We start from the raw sequence: 19,489 nt of genomic DNA, 5'->3' as shown, positions 1-19,489 counted from the left end.
TGTGTGTCAGTCAGAATTATGTATGTGTGTCAGTCTGTGTGTATGTGTGTCAGTCAGTGTGTTCATGTGTGTCAGTCAGTGTGTTCATGTGCGTCAGTCAGTGTGTTCATGTGCGTCAGTCAGTGTGTTCATGTGCGTCAGTCAGTGTGTTCATGTGCGTCAGTCAGTGTGTTCATGTGCGTCAGTCAGTGTGTTCATGTGCGTCAGTCAGTGTGTTCATGTGCGTCAGTCAGTGTGTTCATGTGCGTCAGTCAGTGTGTTCATGTGCGTCAGTCAGTGTGTTCATGTGCGTCAGTCAGTGTGTTCATGTGCGTCAGTGTGTTCATGTGTGTCAGTCAGTGTGTTCATGTGTGTCAGTCAGTGTGTTCATGTGTGTCAGTGTGTGCATGTGTGTCAGTCAGTGTGTGCATGTGTGTCAGTCAGTGTGTGCATGTGTGTCAGTCAGTGTGTCAGTCAATGTGTGTGTGTGTCAGTCAGTGTGTGAGTGTGTGTGTCACTCAGTATGTCTCTCTCTGTGTTGTGTGAATGTCTCTCTGTGTCGGTCAGTGTGTGTATGTGTGTCAGTGTGTGTGTGTGTCAGTCAGTGTGTGTGTGTGTGTGTGTCAGTCAATGTGTGTGTGTGTCAGTGTATGTCTCTCTCTCTGTGTCGGTCAGTGAGTGTATGTGTGTCAGTCAGTGAGTGTATGTGTGTCAGTCAGTGAGTGTATGTGTGTCAGTCAGTGTGCGTGCATATGTGTGTCAGTGTGCGTGTGTGTGTGTGTGTGTGTGTGTCAGTCAGTGTGTGTATGTGTGTGTGTCAGTCAGTGTGTGTGTGTGTGTATGTGTGTCATTCAGTGTGTATGTGTGTCAGTGTGTGTGCATGTGTGTCAGTCAGTGTGTGTGTGTGTGTATGTGTGTGTGTGTATATGTATGTGTGTGTGTCTGTCAGTGTATGTGTATGTGTGTCAGTGTGTGTGTATGTGTGTCAGTCAGTGTGTGTGTATGTGTGTCAGTCAGTGTGTGTGTATGTGTGTCAGTGTGTGTGTATGTGTGTCAGTCAGTGTGTGTGTGTATATGTATGTGTGTGTGTGTATATGTATGTGTGTGTGTCTGTCAGTGTATGTGTGTCTCTCTTTCTGTGTCCTGCCCCCTCTCTCCTGACTTCCCACCCCCCCCCCTCAAAGACACGCAGAGCTGCGGACCCGCGGCGGCTCTGCCTGAGACTCTCCTCCTCCCCTCACACCCCCCCCCCCCCCCTCACAGACAGGCAGAGCTGCGGACCCGCGGCGGCTCTGCCTGAGACTCTCCTCCTCCCCTCACACCCCCCCCCTCACAGACAGGCAGAGCTGCAGACCCGCGGCGGCTCTGCCTGAGACTCTCCTCCTCCCCTCACACCCCCCCCCCTCACAGACAGGCAGAGCTGCGGACCCGCGGCGGCTCTGCCTGAGACTCTCCTCCTCCCCTCACACCCCCCCCCCCTCACAGACAGGCAGAGCTGCGGACCCGCGGCGGCACTGCCTGAGACTCTCCTCCTCCCCTCACACCCCCCCCCCCCCTCACAGACAGGCAGAGCTGCGGACCCGCGGCGGCTCTGCCTGAGATTCTCCTCCTCCCCTCACACCCCCCCCCCCTCACAGACAGGCAGAGCTGCGGACCCGCGGCGGCTCTGCCTGAGATTCTCCTCCTCCCCTCACACCCCCCCCCCCCTCACAGACACGCAGAGCTGCGGACCCGCGGCGGCTCTGCCTGAGACTCTCCTACTCCCCCACCCCCCGGCGAGACGCGGCCGCACCGGGCAGATACCTTAATAAAGGCCCCCCCCCCCCTCCGGAAGTGCTGCGTGGGCAGAGGCAGTGTCGGCAGGGGAAGGGGGGCAGCGCGTCATCGTCAGCGGGAGCTGGCTTCGAGGGGAGCGCTGCAGCGATCCCCTTCTGATGGTGCTGTGGGGAACGCAGCTCACTCTACCCCCCCCCCCCCCCCGTTCCATGCCTCGGCCGAGGGAGGTCAGCAGGCAGTGGCGGCAATTAAATTTTGAGGGCTAGCGCCGCCGCATGTCAGCGGGTGGGGGGAGCAGAGCTTGTTAGGAGCTGCGGCGGCGAGTAAATGTTGAGCAGGTGGGGGGGACCGTTTGGGGGGGAGCAAAGATGGTTAGGAGCATATGATTTGTCAGAACATAGCCTGGCCTCAACTGCCAGCACTTTGACGTCACATCCGTTTCATTTTCTATCCCCACAATCCATTTTTGTCCCATTAGGAATGAGGTGCCACTAAAGAAGTTTCACTTCAAAAAAAAAAACACACAGCTATTTTTTCTTCAAACGAAATCTAAAATTACGCAGATGTGTGTGAGTATGGACACCAGCTCAACTCCCAGTCTCTTTTGGAACAATATAAGATACATAAAATGTTTGGTTTTGAACCAGCTGTAATAGTTTATGCGAATGTATATGTTAAAAGCAGTATCAGAATCCTTTACATCAGTACTGTTAAAATTGTATATTAAAGGGATGTCAAGCTCACTTCATATGACGGCCTGGTCAGATATCATTGTACTTGTAGAGAACCAAAGGAAGTTCAACCGACTCACCAACATGCCACTTTATTGGACCATATACCGACATTTCGACTGTTCACTGCCAGAATCTCTCAAGGCAGATTTATTGTACTTAATTCGAGCCTTATGTATCATAAATCATAAAGATACTCAAGTAATACATAACAGTACTATTGTATGCTATGTTCTCCTCTTCAGCTTCTTCCCCGCATGTTCCTTTCGTTACCAGCTTCTCCCATTCAAATCCATCTCCCCCTTCACTGTTTCTCTCTCCCCCCCTCCTCCTCCTCTCTCACTATATAGCATGAGCTAGGAATCGGGTGTGTGAGGAGAGGACCTGCAGAGTGAGGCGAGGTGGGAATCGGGTGTGTGAGGAGAGGAGCTGCAGAGCGAGGTGAGGCAAGGAATCGGGTGTGAGGAGAGGAGCTGCAGAGCGAGGCGGGAATCGGGTGTGTGAGGAGAGGAGCTGCAGTGTGTGTTTGAGAGTTTGCAAACCTTCTATGGCCGAAATCCAGATGACACGTGGTCGCAGCCACATCATCCCACACGGAGGCTTACCTGGACACTACCATTGGCCCGGAAAGCCTTGCAATTGTTCCTGCTGCAGAGGCAAGTACGGGAGCAGAGTGGGAGGACAGAAAGCAGAAGAGGCAGACAGGTACTACCTGCCCTGGGCAGGCTCCCCAAAGCTTGGAGCCCCGTGCAGCTGCACCGCTAGTACCTACCAAAAGCAGACTTTTGGGCCGGCGGTGGTCGTGACTAAAGCGTTCGGCGGGCCGTATGTTTGACACCCCTATTCAAGGTGTTATTTTCAGCTACAGTGAACCACTGAATCTCGAGATAATTACCAGTAAAGTTAACCGGTGTCTCCGTCCCTCCGGGGGAAAGAAAAAAGGTCAAACCTCATCTGTCCCACGAGGGAAAGCTGCAACGTCATCAATTGTGGCTCCCTATTCGATGGCCATTTAAATCACATGAAGAAACTAGGAAGTAATGCCGGTAAGTATCTCAGGAACAGGGAGATCCCCATAGCTGAAAATAAAGCTGTTCCAATTCGTGATAAAAAAAAAATTAAATATAAAAATACATCTTCCTTTCTCCCTCTCTCAATGCAGGGGTTGGCAAACAGAGGTCCCGTGCACTTCCCCACAACATTTTAATTAAATGCCGGGGGAGCGCGCGAAGCCTCAGTATATCCCTTACCTCGTCTCCACTGGTTGCAGGCGACGTGTCGCCATGGCAACGTGGAGTCGAATGTCGCCGTGACGTCAAATGACGCCGGAGAAAAATTACAGGGGGCTGGGTGGGGGGAGGCGAAATCAGAAAGCGTAAGAGCAGGCAGGGGGGCACAGAAAAAAAAAAGTTTGCACACCCCTGCTTGAATGCATTTTTTTTTTTTTTTTTTAAACTTTGAGAGAGAAAATGACAGCAGAGAGGTTACAGAGACTGCAATAAAAAGCCTAATTTCCAGGTTGATGAACTTACCTGTTTGTATTACATGTCATTTTTTAAATCACAGTTTCTTGTATAATACAAGACAAAGCTTGGAAAGTAGTCAGATTCTGAGATGATGGCCCCTATCCGATAAACTGTGAAGATGTGCAGAGAATGGGACTTAAAATCTTCTCCAAAACTAGACGCTCACTATCTATTGGACAGGGGCCGATACCCCCAGATCAGACACTGCTTGCAATTGGGAAGCATTGTTATCTTGGTGTTAGAGGCTTGTTCCTACTGCTTGAGTTTCATGTGTATGGTGGTGAGAATTCTTACGTAACACTCATTGTGCCCTTAGCAAATGTATGAAAACAGATCTGCCCACTGTGCGAGTCTTCATCCTTGTATATACATAAGAGTCTGTCCTTTAAGCTCTGTGTTTCCTAACTCATGTTGCAAAAAATCATTGTTTTAAGATTTATTCATGTAAATATCTTTACTTGTAAAATAATAGAACTCCTGGGAAGTTTTTACCTGGGGAGGCTTGTCGGCTCTGTGAAAGAAGTCACAATAAATGTATCCGAGCAATCCTTCGTTTTCATGCACCACAGCCTTGTAAAGAAAAGAAAAAAACTTATTAATACTCGTTTGGTTGACAGATCATGAAGCAATGTCCTGCTTAGCAAATAGGTTAAGCTAAAAATGTAGCTATATTTTATTTAAGTTCACTATGCAAAAGTTCTGCCATCAAAATAGGAAGATTAAAGTGCAAAAACAAAACAAAAAAAACACGTTAAAAGATTATAGCAGGCACACACATTACCTGGAAGATCATCAGGGAGGCCTTCATCCATCAGTGGCTCGCAAGGCAAGTAAAGCCTCAACCCCCAAATATGGGCATACCGAAAAGCAATGGCCCTCATTCGCCGGAGGGTGGATTGTCCCTAGGCTTGACAGCATTCAGGAAGGCAGAGTGCGCTAAGAATCCCCGGAGGTTAAACGAAAGCGGTCATTTAAACCTAAACCTGGCTACCCTATAACTGCTGGACTCTCCAATGAAGCAGCACTGCATGCAAGAATTAGAACATGAACGGAAAAAGATTAAATGGAATATTATTAGCCTTGGCAAAGTAAAAAGAAAAGATGATGGCATCATTGAGCTCAAAAGCAGACACCTATTCTATTACAGAGGTATAGAAAACCGAAGAATCAGTGGAGTAGGCTTCACCATTAGCAAGAGATGGATACACAACATAGTGGAGTATGAAAGATTATCAGACAATCAAGTGGAGGACTTCTACCATGAAATCAACCAACCTATCAACTAAGGAAATTGTCACCTCAAGATCATTATGGCAGATTTCAATGCAAAGATCGGTACTCAGTAGAAAGATGAAGCAACAGTTGGTAAGTATGGTTACAGTAACAGGAATTAACGTGGCAACAGATTAGTAACATTTGCAGAATGTGAAAACATCTACATCAGGAATTCATTCAAGAAGAATCCAAATAGAACATGGAGAGAACCCAAAAGGAATCAAGAATGAAATGGACTATATACTAAAAAACAAGAAACACGTGATTGGTCGTTGAAGACTGCACAGTCCTTAACCAGTTTGACACAGAGTGATTCCCCTATTTGTTCGCTGCAAATTACATCTGAATGCGAAGATGGGAAGAAGAAAACTGATTAAAAAGACAAAAACAAATCAAATCAAAAACCTCAAAAATAACAGCAGAGAATTTCAACTATCAATCTTCAACGCTCAATTAAAGTACTTATAAAGATTGAAGTTGTAAGCGCAGAAAGGGGGGGAAAAAAAGTGGAGAAATCGCTAACAAAAACCAGGATAAGAAATTATCTGATTAGCCAAAGCAATTACTGAAGAGACCAGAGCTGTGTAAGACAATCCACAAAACATAACTGAAAGCATAAGTGTCACGGGAGACTCCTGTGGCGGGTAGGATCTCGGTGGCCGGAACAGCACGAGCGTAGTAGGGGTCACAAGCAGGGGTCCAAGGCAGGCGGCAGACAGCGCAGTCAGGAAACAAGCAGAGGTCCGAGGCAGGCGGCACGTAGCGACGTCAGGTAACAAGCATAGGTCCGAGGCAGGCGGCAGTTAGCGAAGTCAGGTAACAAGCAGAGGTCAGCAACGAGGAGACTGGAACAGGACAGGGGAGCAAGGACAGGTCTGGAGGCAGGGACTGAGAACAGGAACAAACAGGGACAAGCCAGATTACCAGCAAGGGCTTTTACTGTGAACAGATTTCTATGGTACAGGTACAGAAAACAGATCAGGATATCAGAAGCATGTGCATCAGGAATCTGACTTCAAGCAAAGGCAAAACCAACAGACAGGAAGCAAGCTATAAGGACAGAGACAGGAGCAACAAGAAGACAGACAGAGGAACCCAGAGCCAACAGAAGGCAGCAGCACACCCAGTGGACAAGGAAGCTATGGCTAGGCAGGAGGTCTAGGCAACCCTGACAATAAGGAACTTGTACTGATATGGTGAAGACTATTGAAGATAAAGGTTTAAAGCAGCGACTTTTGTTTGAGTGCAATGATTTGCTTTTTCCCAATCACGACGATGGATCAACAATAAAAGACTGTGCACTTATAAAGAGAATTGAGAAGGTCTACATCAAATGCAGTGTTAGAGAGGAAGGGATAACAGAGCACTACTCCTAGACAACCACGGTTTAATTTTTTTTTTTTAGGAAGAATGCGTAATCCTTAAAAATGGAATTATTTAATGGTCATTAAAGATAAAAGAATAGCGATGGTATCGCTCTACCAATGCGTTTCACGCCTCAGCGCTTTGTCATATCACTAAGTCAGAAGTATATTTATAGGTTAATGTTATCAATAAACCAATTACATCACATCCCTGTGATCCGCCCCGTGTCGCACCCGACACCACCCGCAGAGTCATTGCGAGGCGCATGCGATCCCCGCAAACCGCCTCCGCCCATTGACCCTCCTATCCAATGCACAAGCGAGCGCCCGCACAGTAGCTACTCAGTGCACGCTCAGAGAGGCACCAGACAGAACGCCCACAGGACGGCTTGGAGCGCAAGAGGGCACACGCCGCTCCACGCGCGTTGACGTGCGCGCAAAAGGGATCTAGCTTTGAAAAAAATTACTTTATACATAAAGTGTACAAAAAAAAACCCCACACAAATTGACAGTCTACTAAGTAGACTCTACATAGTAAAAAAGACAAACCAACAATAGCACAAACAAGTTGTGTCATCTATGGTAAATATGACTAAAATAATTGCACATATGTATAATAAAACGCCTAGACCTAAACAGAGACTGCAGAATAATGCTTTCTTTAAAAATATCTTATAAAGAAAAATTATCTTTATAAAGTAAAAAAGATCACACACGTTCTTTTAACAAGAGAAAATAAAGTTGGCTATTATAGAAGAACTAGTTATAAAAAAAAAATGTATATTCAATCATTTAGTCTATTATATTTTGTGTTATATTTAATGTGTATAAAACCAGTTCATTATTCCCATGAGGTAAAGAACATATGTGCGAGTATATAAATGTACCTTGAAAATACACTATTCCGAATCTACTAATCTCCATAGAAGAAAGTTCCATTCCTAATGAAAAAATTGAGTAACTCAAAAATATATTCATTTTTAATTATGTATTTTTATCAGTTGAGTTATATGGCCAATTTCAAAAAGGAATTGGGCCACGTGAGCGTGGCCGGACAGACTTAAATTGATTGTCCTGACAACGCCGAGCGCAGTCAGCGGCAGTGTGGACACAGTCTTAGTCCCCATTCATATCCATAAGGGGACAACATATGAAATAAACCAAATATATGAACATCAGGAACATGTCCTAATCCTCGCCAAACGGACCAAGGTCCCAATCGGAGTTATGGCCGAGAGGGACCCGTGTCTTCATGGTAAATATCCAGAAAAGCTCATGGAGATCTAGGCCATTAATCCCTAATGGATGGTTGCACATGCTCAATTCCTGAAAATGAAAAAGCTTCCAGACCTCCTTGATTACAGCATGAAAAATGGTTAGACTGGGTGCGTGAAGTCCCCCCTAGCAATAAGACGCACATGCTCCATGATTCTTATTTTCAGAGCTCTTGAAGTGTGTCCTACATAGTGCTTACCACTGCAACAGGTCAGCAGATAGACCACAACTCGTGTATTACAATTTATAAACGTTCTAGCTCCAAACTGCCGATCTGTCTCTGAGGAAGCAAAATCTGATCCTATATTCATGTACATCAAATGCACTAGAACACAGGACATAATCCAGCAGAGGATGAGCGAGAAGAAACCACCAATGATGGACCATGCGTCCTTCCAGAAGATGTGGCAAAAGCAATAAAATCCATGAAGAAGAAAAAGGCTCCCGGGGAAGATGGAATTGCAACTGAAATCTTGAAAGAAGCTGGGAAAGGAGTAGAGAAAGTCCTTGCAAAATGCTTTACATGCTGAAGATACAAGCAAGATAACCGTCCGCCAGGGAGTGTCCAGACACCATGTCGCAAAACGTTTTTCACAGTAACATTTGAAGAATTGTTCAAGACATTGATTGCATTGGGAAAAAATAAAAAAATTCAACAGTGAATACTTGAGTCACGTACAATTTTGTATAGGACTTTGCTAATTTTGCCGCACGTAACCCCCAGCAACAAATCAGAGAACTTGCTGAAGTATTTGGGCCTTGGTATGACTGAGCAACACCAAAGTGATGTTCATCAAATGTATCAACAATGCAAAGATTGAATTAAAAAAAAAAAAAATAGAATAGAACTAGAAATCGTCAAAACGATGTCTACCTTGGCTAGAAAGTAACAATGAGTGGGGGCCGTTTGAATGAAAATGAACAGGAGGGTGAAGATAGCATGGAGCGCATTTGGCAGAAACAAGACAATCTTTCAAGGGAACTTTCCACAGTGCCTCAAGAGGAACATTTTTGACTGGTATATTCTGCCCGTGTTGGTAATATTAAAAGGGTTTTCACCATCCAGTTCACTTCTTTATTTTAACAACTGTAATGTGTGCCTGTGCTATTTAACAATAGAAACACAGTACAGTATTTGCAGGCAGGTAAGAACCACTTGAGCTACCAAGTCTGCTGTAAACCTCAGACCTGATCTGACCTGTGGCTCTCTCTTGTATTTAGGATGGCTTTATATCTATCCCATGCATGTTTAAATTCCTTGTATTAGCCAATACTACCACCTCTGTTGGGAGGCAATCCCACAAACCCACCAGCCTCTCTCTGAAGTACTTCCTCACATTTGCCCGTAGCCGGCCACCCTCCTGCTTCACAGTATGACCTCTTGTTCTAGCACTTCTCTCTCTCTAAAAACATGCTTCCCTCCTGTACGTTGCTGAAATCCTTTTTGTATTTGAAAATTGATCATACTCATCACCCCCCTCTTCATTCTATCATTTGAGCTGTAGATATTAAGGTCCCTTAGTCTTTTCTGATCAGTATTATGCTGTGGATCAGGGGTGGGAACAAAATGTTCTATGGGGGGGCGGCGAACCTAGCCCCACGCTCTTCCCCACACCATTTAAATTGATTGTCGCAGGAGAGTGCAGGGCCTCTGTAATTGCCCCTTACCTTCTCAGATCAACGATGTGGGCGTCAAATGTCTGAGTATTGTCATGACAAATTAACATTGCAGAAGAGGAGATGCCGGAGAGCAGGGCGGAGGGCAACTTAAAAGATTTGTGCACCCCTGCTGTAGATCATGTATTACTATTACATTTGCCCAGTGGTCATCTCTCTCTATTTGACTTTCCACATAAGGTTTCAAACTTGTACGGCGTGGCATGTAGGAGGCGTCTCCGTGGGGTGCTATAGCAGAATCTGCACAAAGTAAATGCTGCTTGGTTCATCTACAATCACATGGCTTTTGGCTTCCCTTGGGGGTTGCTACAGAAATAGAGACCTCTACAGAGAGGAAGCGCTGCTTACCTACCGGTTTTAGCCATAGGAAGCCAGAATCTGCTAAAATCTCCCAGAACCCACGTGATGGTGTGGTGAAGGTGCTCAGGTGACCTCCTAATTCCTCTTCCCAGTTATACACTTTATTTAGCTTACATAGAGCAATATCACAAAGTATAGTTAGGCTATATATTACTGAGCTTGAGCAGCCCCCTTTTTGTTATTTAACTCTAACTTACTTTAAACTAGGGCTGCCATCAATTTAACCTCAGATAAAATGGAATAAAACTACATATATTATTATATAACAGAGCTACTATAAAAATAACTGTAGCGCGTCATAACCTGCTACTTATTAAGTTTGGTGATGGGACCACTGACTATTTTATCCCGTTGAAGACCCGAGTGTCCGACTCTGACCAGGTTAAATTGACACACTTCTACATCCTGCATGCTCTGGACCCATTCTCATGTTTAACATCTACCCCTGGATAATACAAACTGTGCTGCGGGTTTTCCCCTACTGTAATAGGGTTACGTGGCTATTTTCTAATTCATTAGTAGCACTGCTTTTTGAAATGTTAACAAATAGGTGTTGATACATTTCTTAGGCCGCGCGTATAGTGCCCGCGACCGGCAACTGGACGGGTGACGTCACCCGTCGCTGCTAGCGAAAGTTATATTTCGCTTTGCGGCGCGGGCTGGAGGGCACTTGATTTGTTCAGGGGCTCCCACGAGGCGACAGCCCTTGAAAAATCAAATATTCCCGGCTTCCAAAGCCCGCGATGTCGCTCCATCGCATTGCCGCCGTCACGCTTACTATAAGCGCACGCGGCGGCGGCAAAGTATTTGTTTTTGGGCGGCAGCGCCGTCGTCGCGGGCACTATACGCGCGGCCATATTAGTGTGGATTGTGGACAATGGAAAATTGTGTAAAAGATGTGCCTTGGACATTCGCCTGTAGGCCTAAGTATTACTACTGGAATTTAGAGGTGAAAAACGTAAACACTCACCAACTTTCTAATATCTTCAGACCAAACCTCTCCTTTCTCTGGTTCTTCAGAATAGAGAGACACTCCCAGAAGTTGATTAAAAATGGCATTCAATCCCTCCATGCAGGCACCAAGGGAAAAAAATGGAGAGTACAAACTGGGCTCGATGTTATACCTAGGAGACGGAAAATTTCAAAGATTACAAACGGCGAAACATGTCATTACAAACATGTCTAAATATAAATAAATTATCCGCCTCGGTTGCCAAAGCAATATGGGTATTTATTGTATTCCACTTGCTTAATGACAAGAGGTCTTGTCAACTGAGTCTTCATACAAAAAAAAACAAACAAGCTTGATATTTACACATGTGGACTCCACAAATCCTGTGTCTTATAAGCAATGTCTCAACATTTTCCATATGAGAACATTATCTGTTTGATTGTTCATCTTGAACTACTTGCTAGTCAATTTAAACATCCATTTCACAAACTACACTCACAAATAAAAAAAATTGTTTTACATTTTAATGTTTTAAAAAACCATTACAAGCTTGAGAAAGGTACTGGTTGGCCTCAAATTTTGTTTTTTTACAGGAGCGCAATTCTACAATTTGTATCTCTAGTTATTTTGTGAATATAGCAAAATAAATATAGGAATATAAATGTTGTGGGCTGAATGACCATTCCTTCTACTTTCTGGTAGTTCTTGGTATTTTTCTGGTTACTGAAACGCTTCCGATGAGAGGTGGCTCTCCAATTGAGCCTTGAAGGTTGGGGTGGATGTCTAGCAACCTAATTAATGGGGAGGGAGTCCCATGGTGAGAAAAGCATGAGGGGCAGAAAGAAGACCATGCATCTGTCACCATCTATTAATAGTTTGTATTGTTGATAAAGGAAATGAGAAGGCATTTTATTTAAGCAGCTCTCTCAAAACAGGGGCTGAATCTTAAAAATGTGTCATTAACTTACTTTAAATACAATGCCATTTGTAGTTATTAGGCTGGTGGGATCATTTCTATTTTTTTGCATAAAATGTCCATAATTTGTAATAACAAAGAAAAAAAATATTTAATTTTTGAAAACCCACTTTTTAAAAAAAAAAATTTATGTAGAGTGGTATCAGTTAAAACAAGTACTGGTTCAAAAGGCAAATAACTACCCCAGTAAAGTTTGAAACATTGCACAGGGATCCTAATGAGGAAAAGCAGAGGCTAAAACATAAGCGTCTATTTAATTACACAGGAGAATAAGGATTTGTGGAAAATAATATCTGGTAACGGATATGGATTCACAGAGATGTAACCAAGACTATTGGCCACTGTGGTAAAGGAGAATATCAAAATACTCCACCGGATTCAATGTTAACGCTGGCACAGAATATAACGTGATGTATAAAGCTGTAACAACCAATGGCATAATAGAGGGGGGGGGGCAAGGGGGGAACGCACAGCATTGTGGGGCGAAAGTGTTAAGGCCCCAAAAGTGGGTGACAGGCACGCTGCCTTCACACAGCCTGCAGTTCAGCGCCTTTAAGCGAGTGTTTCAATGAAAACGAGGCTGCATCTTTCACTCGTCTACCCTAAATTTCCACTATTGGACACACACACACGTTATCTGAAAGATCTTGTATGCGTTTCAACATTTAAATTTAATACAAACCTTGGGTGCACCCATTGTGGAAGAGATGCACATTTTTAACAGTTCAAATGGAGGTATCGTATGAAATTGGCTTATTGAGGACTTGATCAAAGCAAACAAAGAATTGTGAATAAGGCTTTTGTTGTTATGGTGACACACAACAGGTTAATTTACAAAATAAAGGAAATTTGGATGGGTGAAAATATTTGAACCTGATTGGAAACTGGTTGAAGGATAAATAGCAGAGAAAGGATACATTTGCCTCAATGAGACAATTGGCAAATGTGTAATTGGGGATTTGTGCGTCTTCCTCAGGATCACTATAAATACAGATATAAGTATCTCAGTCGACTAAATATAAATTACGATCAGGTGAACTCAATGGACATGTCTTTTTTTCCATCATGACACGTTGCCATGGCGACGCATCTAAGAAGCTGCTGGAGCCAAGGTATGTCAGGTTTACAGAGGCCCTGCAGCTCCTTCGGCACTTAATTTAAGTGCCTTCGGGAAGCGCGCAGTGCCTCTGTAAACCCCGCAGTCAGTCTCGTGCTCCCTCTGGGGGTCGTGCCCCCCAGTTTGCGCACCACTGTACTATGTAACCTGTCCATAATTTTTTTGCTTCCAAAAAAAAAAAATGGAGATTATAGTTTTGCATTGTTTTTTTTTTACAGCGCAAAAACTGCGCACAGCTTGTCCAACCATAACCAAGAATACTTCATTAAAATGGCAAAAGGTGGAACCACAACTCACAAGAAAGAAGGGGGCTGTGCCTTTTAAAGGAACAATCCAAGCTCTTTTTCTTTTTAAACCCAGGATTGAAGCAGGGGGTTCCCGGAGCTGAACCCCATTAATTTCAGCTCCGGGGACTCCCGGGCTTCCTGAGATTCTTATCTCTGTAGTAGGTGCTGGTAACTGCGCCGGACAAGCTAGCTGGGATTTAAGGTTTAAAGCCGATGGAGTGAAACATAGAATACAGGTATACGTAACCCACATCTTTTTTTAACATAGAAAACGGTTGAGTGTATGATGATTGCTATCTTTGTAAGCAATCAAAGTTACTACTTTCTTTTTCAGTAATTACTGATGTCACTTAAGGCCGGGGCGCGCAAACGTTTTTGTTTGCGGCCCCCTACCTGCTCTTCCCCCGTTTACCTTTTCACCGGCAGCATAATTTGACGCCACGACATTGTGTGACGCCGCGTTGCCATTTGACTCTGCATTGTCATGGTGTCGCGTTGCCAGATGCTGCCGGAGAGAAGGTAAGAGACATACAGAGGAGGCCTTGTGCGCTCCCCCGGCATTATATTTAAAATGTTGTGGGGAAGAGCGTGGGGCCTCTGTAAGCGCCGCGCTAATGGCGCACCCCTGAGTTTGTGCCCCCTTGACTTAAGGAAGCAGTCCCTCCTAGGACAAAAGTCATCTAAGGACCAATAGGTAAAATCAGCAATGCCCACAGAAGCCTATATGAGTTGTTTAACTCCTATAATGTTAGTATCTTGGCCCCAGAACCTGTTCTGCCTTTTTAGTGTTCAAAATCATGATTTCCCCCCCCCCCCCATCTCTAGGTTCTGATGTTACTATGGAAACCTTTAGACTGCGTTGGGCTCTGGGGAGAGGTTCATTTTAAACTACTGGACACTTATTATTTTAAATGCTTATATCTCCTGAACGGAGCATTAGATTTTTTTAGAGTAAGAACATTGTGGAAAAAGGCAAGACGATCTCTCAAAAGTTAAAGAAAAATGACAAGTATTAAAAAATATTTTTTTTAATAACTTTTCCACGGTAAAGAAATGAGGATTTTTTTTTATTTTAGGAATAATTTAAATTAAATTCCGGGAGACCGGGCGAGACCTCTACAACACACTTGCCTTCCAGCAATGCATCGTCATGGTAACCAGTCAAATGACGTCGCGGGGTCACGTGACGTCGCATTACCATGGCAACGCGACGTCACACGACCCCCGCGGTTAATTTGACGCCGGAGCCGAGCTGGGAGGGGGGGGTGTGAGCCACAGAGGAGAGCAGGCAGGGGTGCGCACGGGGAAACGTTTGCGCACCCCTGCGACAGAGGGCTGTGCCTTGTCTGCGGCGCGCAGACGTGGCCACCAGGGACCAAGCCCAAGCCCATGTTTGCCTACTATACCAGTGTCATAACTGCCAAATGCAATAAAACACAATGCTCTCTAATGTTTGTCCGGACTCAATGGTTTGGGTGGAGTGCCACATTTATCAGGAATCCCGACTAATCCTTTAGGATTCCATCCTAGAATTGTCCCCACTGCTCAGCTGCCCTGAAACACAAAGCTTCTCCTCACACACTACTGCAGACAACGACCCCATTGTATATAACCCTCTCCTGCTCCCGTTGATCTTGAGCTGTATGCTCAAATCCTTATGTACATTGTGATAGAACCATACCATTTTAGTAATACATCTTCTCTTATTGGCCGTAGTGATTCAACCCCTATTTTGACTGTTTTGTTTAGATTATCTGACAAAACGCTTAACCATTCCAAGAGATATACTGATTTAGTGACGATATTTCGCAGAGCTATATTTCTACAGCCAAAGTCACTAGCTTTTTGAGCACAGCAGGAAAGTGTTACTTCCCTGAACCTCTGCACCTGCTCTTCTATTTAGTGCAACATTTCCCTCAACTGGCTTAGCTGGTTGCTTGCAATTTTCTAGCCCTGTTTTCAACTGCCATGGCAACACTGATCAACAGGAAAAAGTGGTTAAACTTCAAACACAATGCACCGGGCATTTAAAAAGAGTCCTTTCAGAACCGAAAGGTAGATTCTACATGACCTATAGCAGGGGGCCCAACTCCTGTCCTCAAGACCTCCAACGTGTCAGGTTTTCACGATATATCTGTTTTAGCACAGGTGGCTCAAACAGTTGAAGACTGAGCCACTCATTGATTGAGGCACCTGTGCTGAAGCTGGGATATCCTTAAAACTTGACCTGTTTTGGAGGGGTGTGTGTGTGAGGTCTTGTGGACCGGAGTTGAGCACCACTGACCTATGGCACCAGTTATTCCAGCCCAAAATTAGATTACCCCAAACTTTTGTCTTTTGTCACAGAAATTGTATTTGTGATGGTGATGTTTAATTAAAAATCAAAACACAATGAAGTTTGACTTAGAACGCATGTTTTAGCTATCTGCACTTCTATATTTATAGTCAGTGTGTGTGTGTGTGTGTCAGTCAGTGTGTGTGAGTGTGCGCGTCAGTCAGTGTGTGTGAGTGTGCGCGTCAGTCAGTGCGTGCGAGTGTGCGCGTCAGTCAGTGCGTGCGAGTGTGCGCGTCAGTCAGTGCGTGCGAGTGTGCGCGTCAGTCAGTGCGTGCGAGTGTGCGCGTCAGTCAGTGCGTGCGAGTGTGTGCGCGTCAGTCAGTGCGTGCGAGTGTGCGCGTCAGTCAGTGCGTGCGAGTGTGTGTCAGTCAGTGGGTGAGTGTGTGTCAGTCAGTGGGTGAGTGGGTGTCAGTCAGTGGGTGAGTGTGTCAGTCAGTGTCACTGTGTTATTCTCAGTGTCCTACTGCTGGTTCCTTCTGCGCAGGCGCGCCAAGCCACCACCCTCCCCGGCGGTGAGAAAGTGAGAGAGTGAGAGGTGTTCCTTCCCCGTGCTGCCTTCCTCCTTTCAGATTACTGCTGCTGTTGGAAGCAGACGTTGCTGATGGCCTCTTCTGCCAGCCGTAACGTCACTTCCGTCACCATGCAGCCCATTTACTGCCAGGGAATTTTTCTCATCTGATAGGTGCCGCTAAAGAAGTTTCACTTCGAAAAGACTTACAATATGTGTACGTTATTTAAAAGGATACTTCACTTTGTTTTAACACATTAAATCTGTCACTGCCATTAGCTTACTAGGGACAAAGAACAGATTATTAGGGAGTAGCTAAAGTATTCTGATTTTGTACACTTTAAAAAACGTATATACTCAAGAGTTATATTTTATGAGAACTCCATATATGCATAAAACACATTATCTTAAGTTTACATTTTGGCATACTTTGTATTCAGTGCAAGTTTTTTCCTCTCATAGAAATGTATATATTTATATTCAAATAATATATTAATACATTTAAAAAAAATGATTTCAAATTACATTTGATTTGGAAAAAAATAAAATCCTTCCTGCTAACCATTCCAATTAGGGCCCTTGAACTCTTGCATATAATTAGATATAATTTAATGTGATTTCCTATAAATAAGAATAGACTTCATTTTGCATTCGACATATCCGCAAAGTTCAAAAACACATCCGGCCCGACCAAACCTCAGATTAAACCATTTTCTGTTACCACTTTGAAATGACAAAAGTAGTGTCTTTCATTTAAAGTTACTACAACAAACTGAAATACAATGCACAAATGCAATACTTTTTAATAAGCGCAATGTTTTGTGTCCTACTCCTTTAATCTGTCCCATGTGCGTTTGATTAACTTGGCATTTGAAGGCCAATGTTCAGTTCTAGTTATAGAAATATCATCACTGACAGTCATAACAATTGCAACTCGTCTGTTTGTTGCCCAGGCTTCTGGTTGGCAGATCTCAACCACAAGATGTTTGACATCTGTGCTACTTTTTATATTTCACAAAGCCTTTTTCTTTTCATTTGTTGCCAGGAAAATCTATATATTTGCCCCTCCTTCCATTGTGAACAGCCAACTCTGCAATCACAAAAGGTCAAGCAAACTTAAAAGGTAACCACATGAAGTCACTCAATGGACTGCTGGTTTTATTTAATGGGAGAAAAGGCTTCGCCATTGGGTAACGCCCTAAAATGTGGCATAGAATAGGCAGGATAGAAAAGGAAACTATAGATGTATTTAACCCCTGTTGTATTAAGCCTTCGAGACTTTGCAACCCGAATAGAGTTAAATGGGTTAAAGCAGCTATGCATCTACTTGACTACTTTTGCTTGTCATCAATAAGTTACCCACTTGCTCATTTCATTTTCAAACTAAGTACTGTTTCAGACACAGCTCATGTAAAGTACATGATATGGGGCCTACTAATGTCCCATACTTGCCTTTGACCACCATTGACACATGCCACAAAATCAACTTTGCCCACGGACATAAAATTAACTAGACTGCCAACACTATTTTGTCATAGTTGGTGCACTGCACTTGGAATGTGAAACGGCCACCTAGTTTGTGCAAGTAAACTCCTTCACTCCCACCAGTCAACAAGTAGTTTGCAGTCCATCAAGAATCATAACTCAATCAGCCGGACACATTACAACTGACAGGCAGATGAGTACATTGAAAAAGTTAGGGGGGAAAAATCCTGCGGTACAAAACGTAATGGTCTCCTAACACATAAAGTTGATTAGATGAATATGTATTTGGCTTCCTGTATGGATACATATGACTTATCCTTAAATAGGAAGGACTCTACAGATATCCATCCTTTTAATAGGTGTATTATATAGTTCAGGCACGCTGCTAGCATAGACAGCTTTGTGCTGGGAATACATGTTTTGATCACTGTACATAAGGCAGTTCAGGCTGTCAGAACTTCTGCAACAAAAAGCAGCTTCTTTCAGGAGATGTACAGAAAACGCAGCAAACAAACATATACAATCAAAACAAATCACTGCTGTCATCAAGTCACAAATCAGTCAGCAAATTACTGTTCAGTTACTGCTAGAATCGCTTTGAAATCTGTAAGTAGAAAAGTCTATTCACTCAAGTGCATTGTCCACCATCAATTAACTGCAATTTAAAGGGTCAAAAGGGGCCGATATATGAAAGTCCCCCGGCTGCAAAACAGAGGCAAAAGTGGATGAAAAAACAGCACCAAATGTATCAAGGCACAAATCCCATTATTTTCAATGGGATTTTTTTTTAATTTGATCAATTTGGGGAAGTTGTTTTCACCAGTTTTGGCTCACTTTTGCAGCCGGAAGACTTTCATACATCAGCCCCATAGTGTATTAGTGCCATTAATGCACGTCAACCCTTTAAATTGGTATCGGGATTATATCTGGCTACTTTTTTTTTTTTTTTTAATCAAAATTCAACACCTACTTTTTTTTAAGTCATTTTTTTAAAAGTTGGTGTGTAAACATGGTAAGCGAAGACTTAGGGGGTGGGTTGGTTTCCTCCGGCTATTCCCTTTAGTCTGATGTCACGGTGTGTTTAAACAAAAGCACACCCACCATCTTCTCTCTTCTTGCTCCCCTTACCTTTATGGACTCTCTGATAAGGACATGGTGAGCAAAGGGTAAAGAAACAACTTGATTGCAAACACTCACCCATCCAGAGGCCCCAAAGAAATATACAACTTATCATTCATTTCTAAAGAAACACAAGAGGTCAAACGGCGGCCTTTAGCGTTGTTAGGTTAGTTAAACCTTTACATTCTCGGAAGTTCGACAACACCAGAATGCCACCGGACTTCCGGGATCACAAGTGTGTGATCGCGTCGGCAGCCATCACACGGACGTCACCGCTCCCCAGTGACGGGAATGTAAGTGGAGGGGGCTCCCCGTTCGTTACAAGCGTGTGCACTGCCGGAGTGGAGAGGTTAAAGGATTTACCCCAAGAAAACAAGCACAAATAGCATGATGTACCTGGCACCAGTGCCCCAGTTAAGCCAGTATTGTGCCCGGTATATCAGAAGGCCAGTAAAAAAGGTTAATAAAGCCAAGCATGATAGTTTTTTTGGCAAACTGTGGGATTGTACCTCTAAGTGAATGGCTGTTGACACCCAACAACAACCATCACACCTCAGTGTTATCACTACGAAGACTAGGAGTTCAATTTATGATTTCTATTTCCTTGTGTGCATTTATATATCCAGACACATTTTGCTGTGAAAAATCAATTTTGCCCTTACTGTAAGGGATCAGGCAAACATCCCAAAACAGCAACGTTTCAGGCCCGCGTGGACTTTTTCATCAGGTACCCGTGAACTTGAAACG

The 19,489-nt window shown here is 44.0% G+C and overlaps 1 protein-coding gene across 1 annotated transcript in view; it reads right to left on the bottom strand.

Moving 5' to 3' along the window:
• Positions 1-19,489, bottom strand: part of MIPEP (mitochondrial intermediate peptidase) — a 117,568-nt gene that overhangs the window by 70,785 nt on the left and 27,294 nt on the right. The window contains exons 11-12 of the mRNA XM_075592239.1: positions 10,934-11,087; positions 4,505-4,582 (exon numbers count right to left, since the gene is read on the bottom strand). Coding sequence (XP_075448354.1) covers positions 4,505-4,582; positions 10,934-11,087 — 232 coding nt within the window. The remainder of the gene's footprint in view (positions 1-4,504; positions 4,583-10,933; positions 11,088-19,489) is intronic.

Source organism: Ascaphus truei, chromosome 3 (assembly GCF_040206685.1).
Source record: "Ascaphus truei isolate aAscTru1 chromosome 3, aAscTru1.hap1, whole genome shotgun sequence".
Lineage (NCBI taxonomy): Eukaryota > Metazoa > Chordata > Amphibia > Anura > Ascaphidae > Ascaphus > Ascaphus truei.
This window is presented reverse-complemented; position numbering and strand designations above follow the sequence as displayed.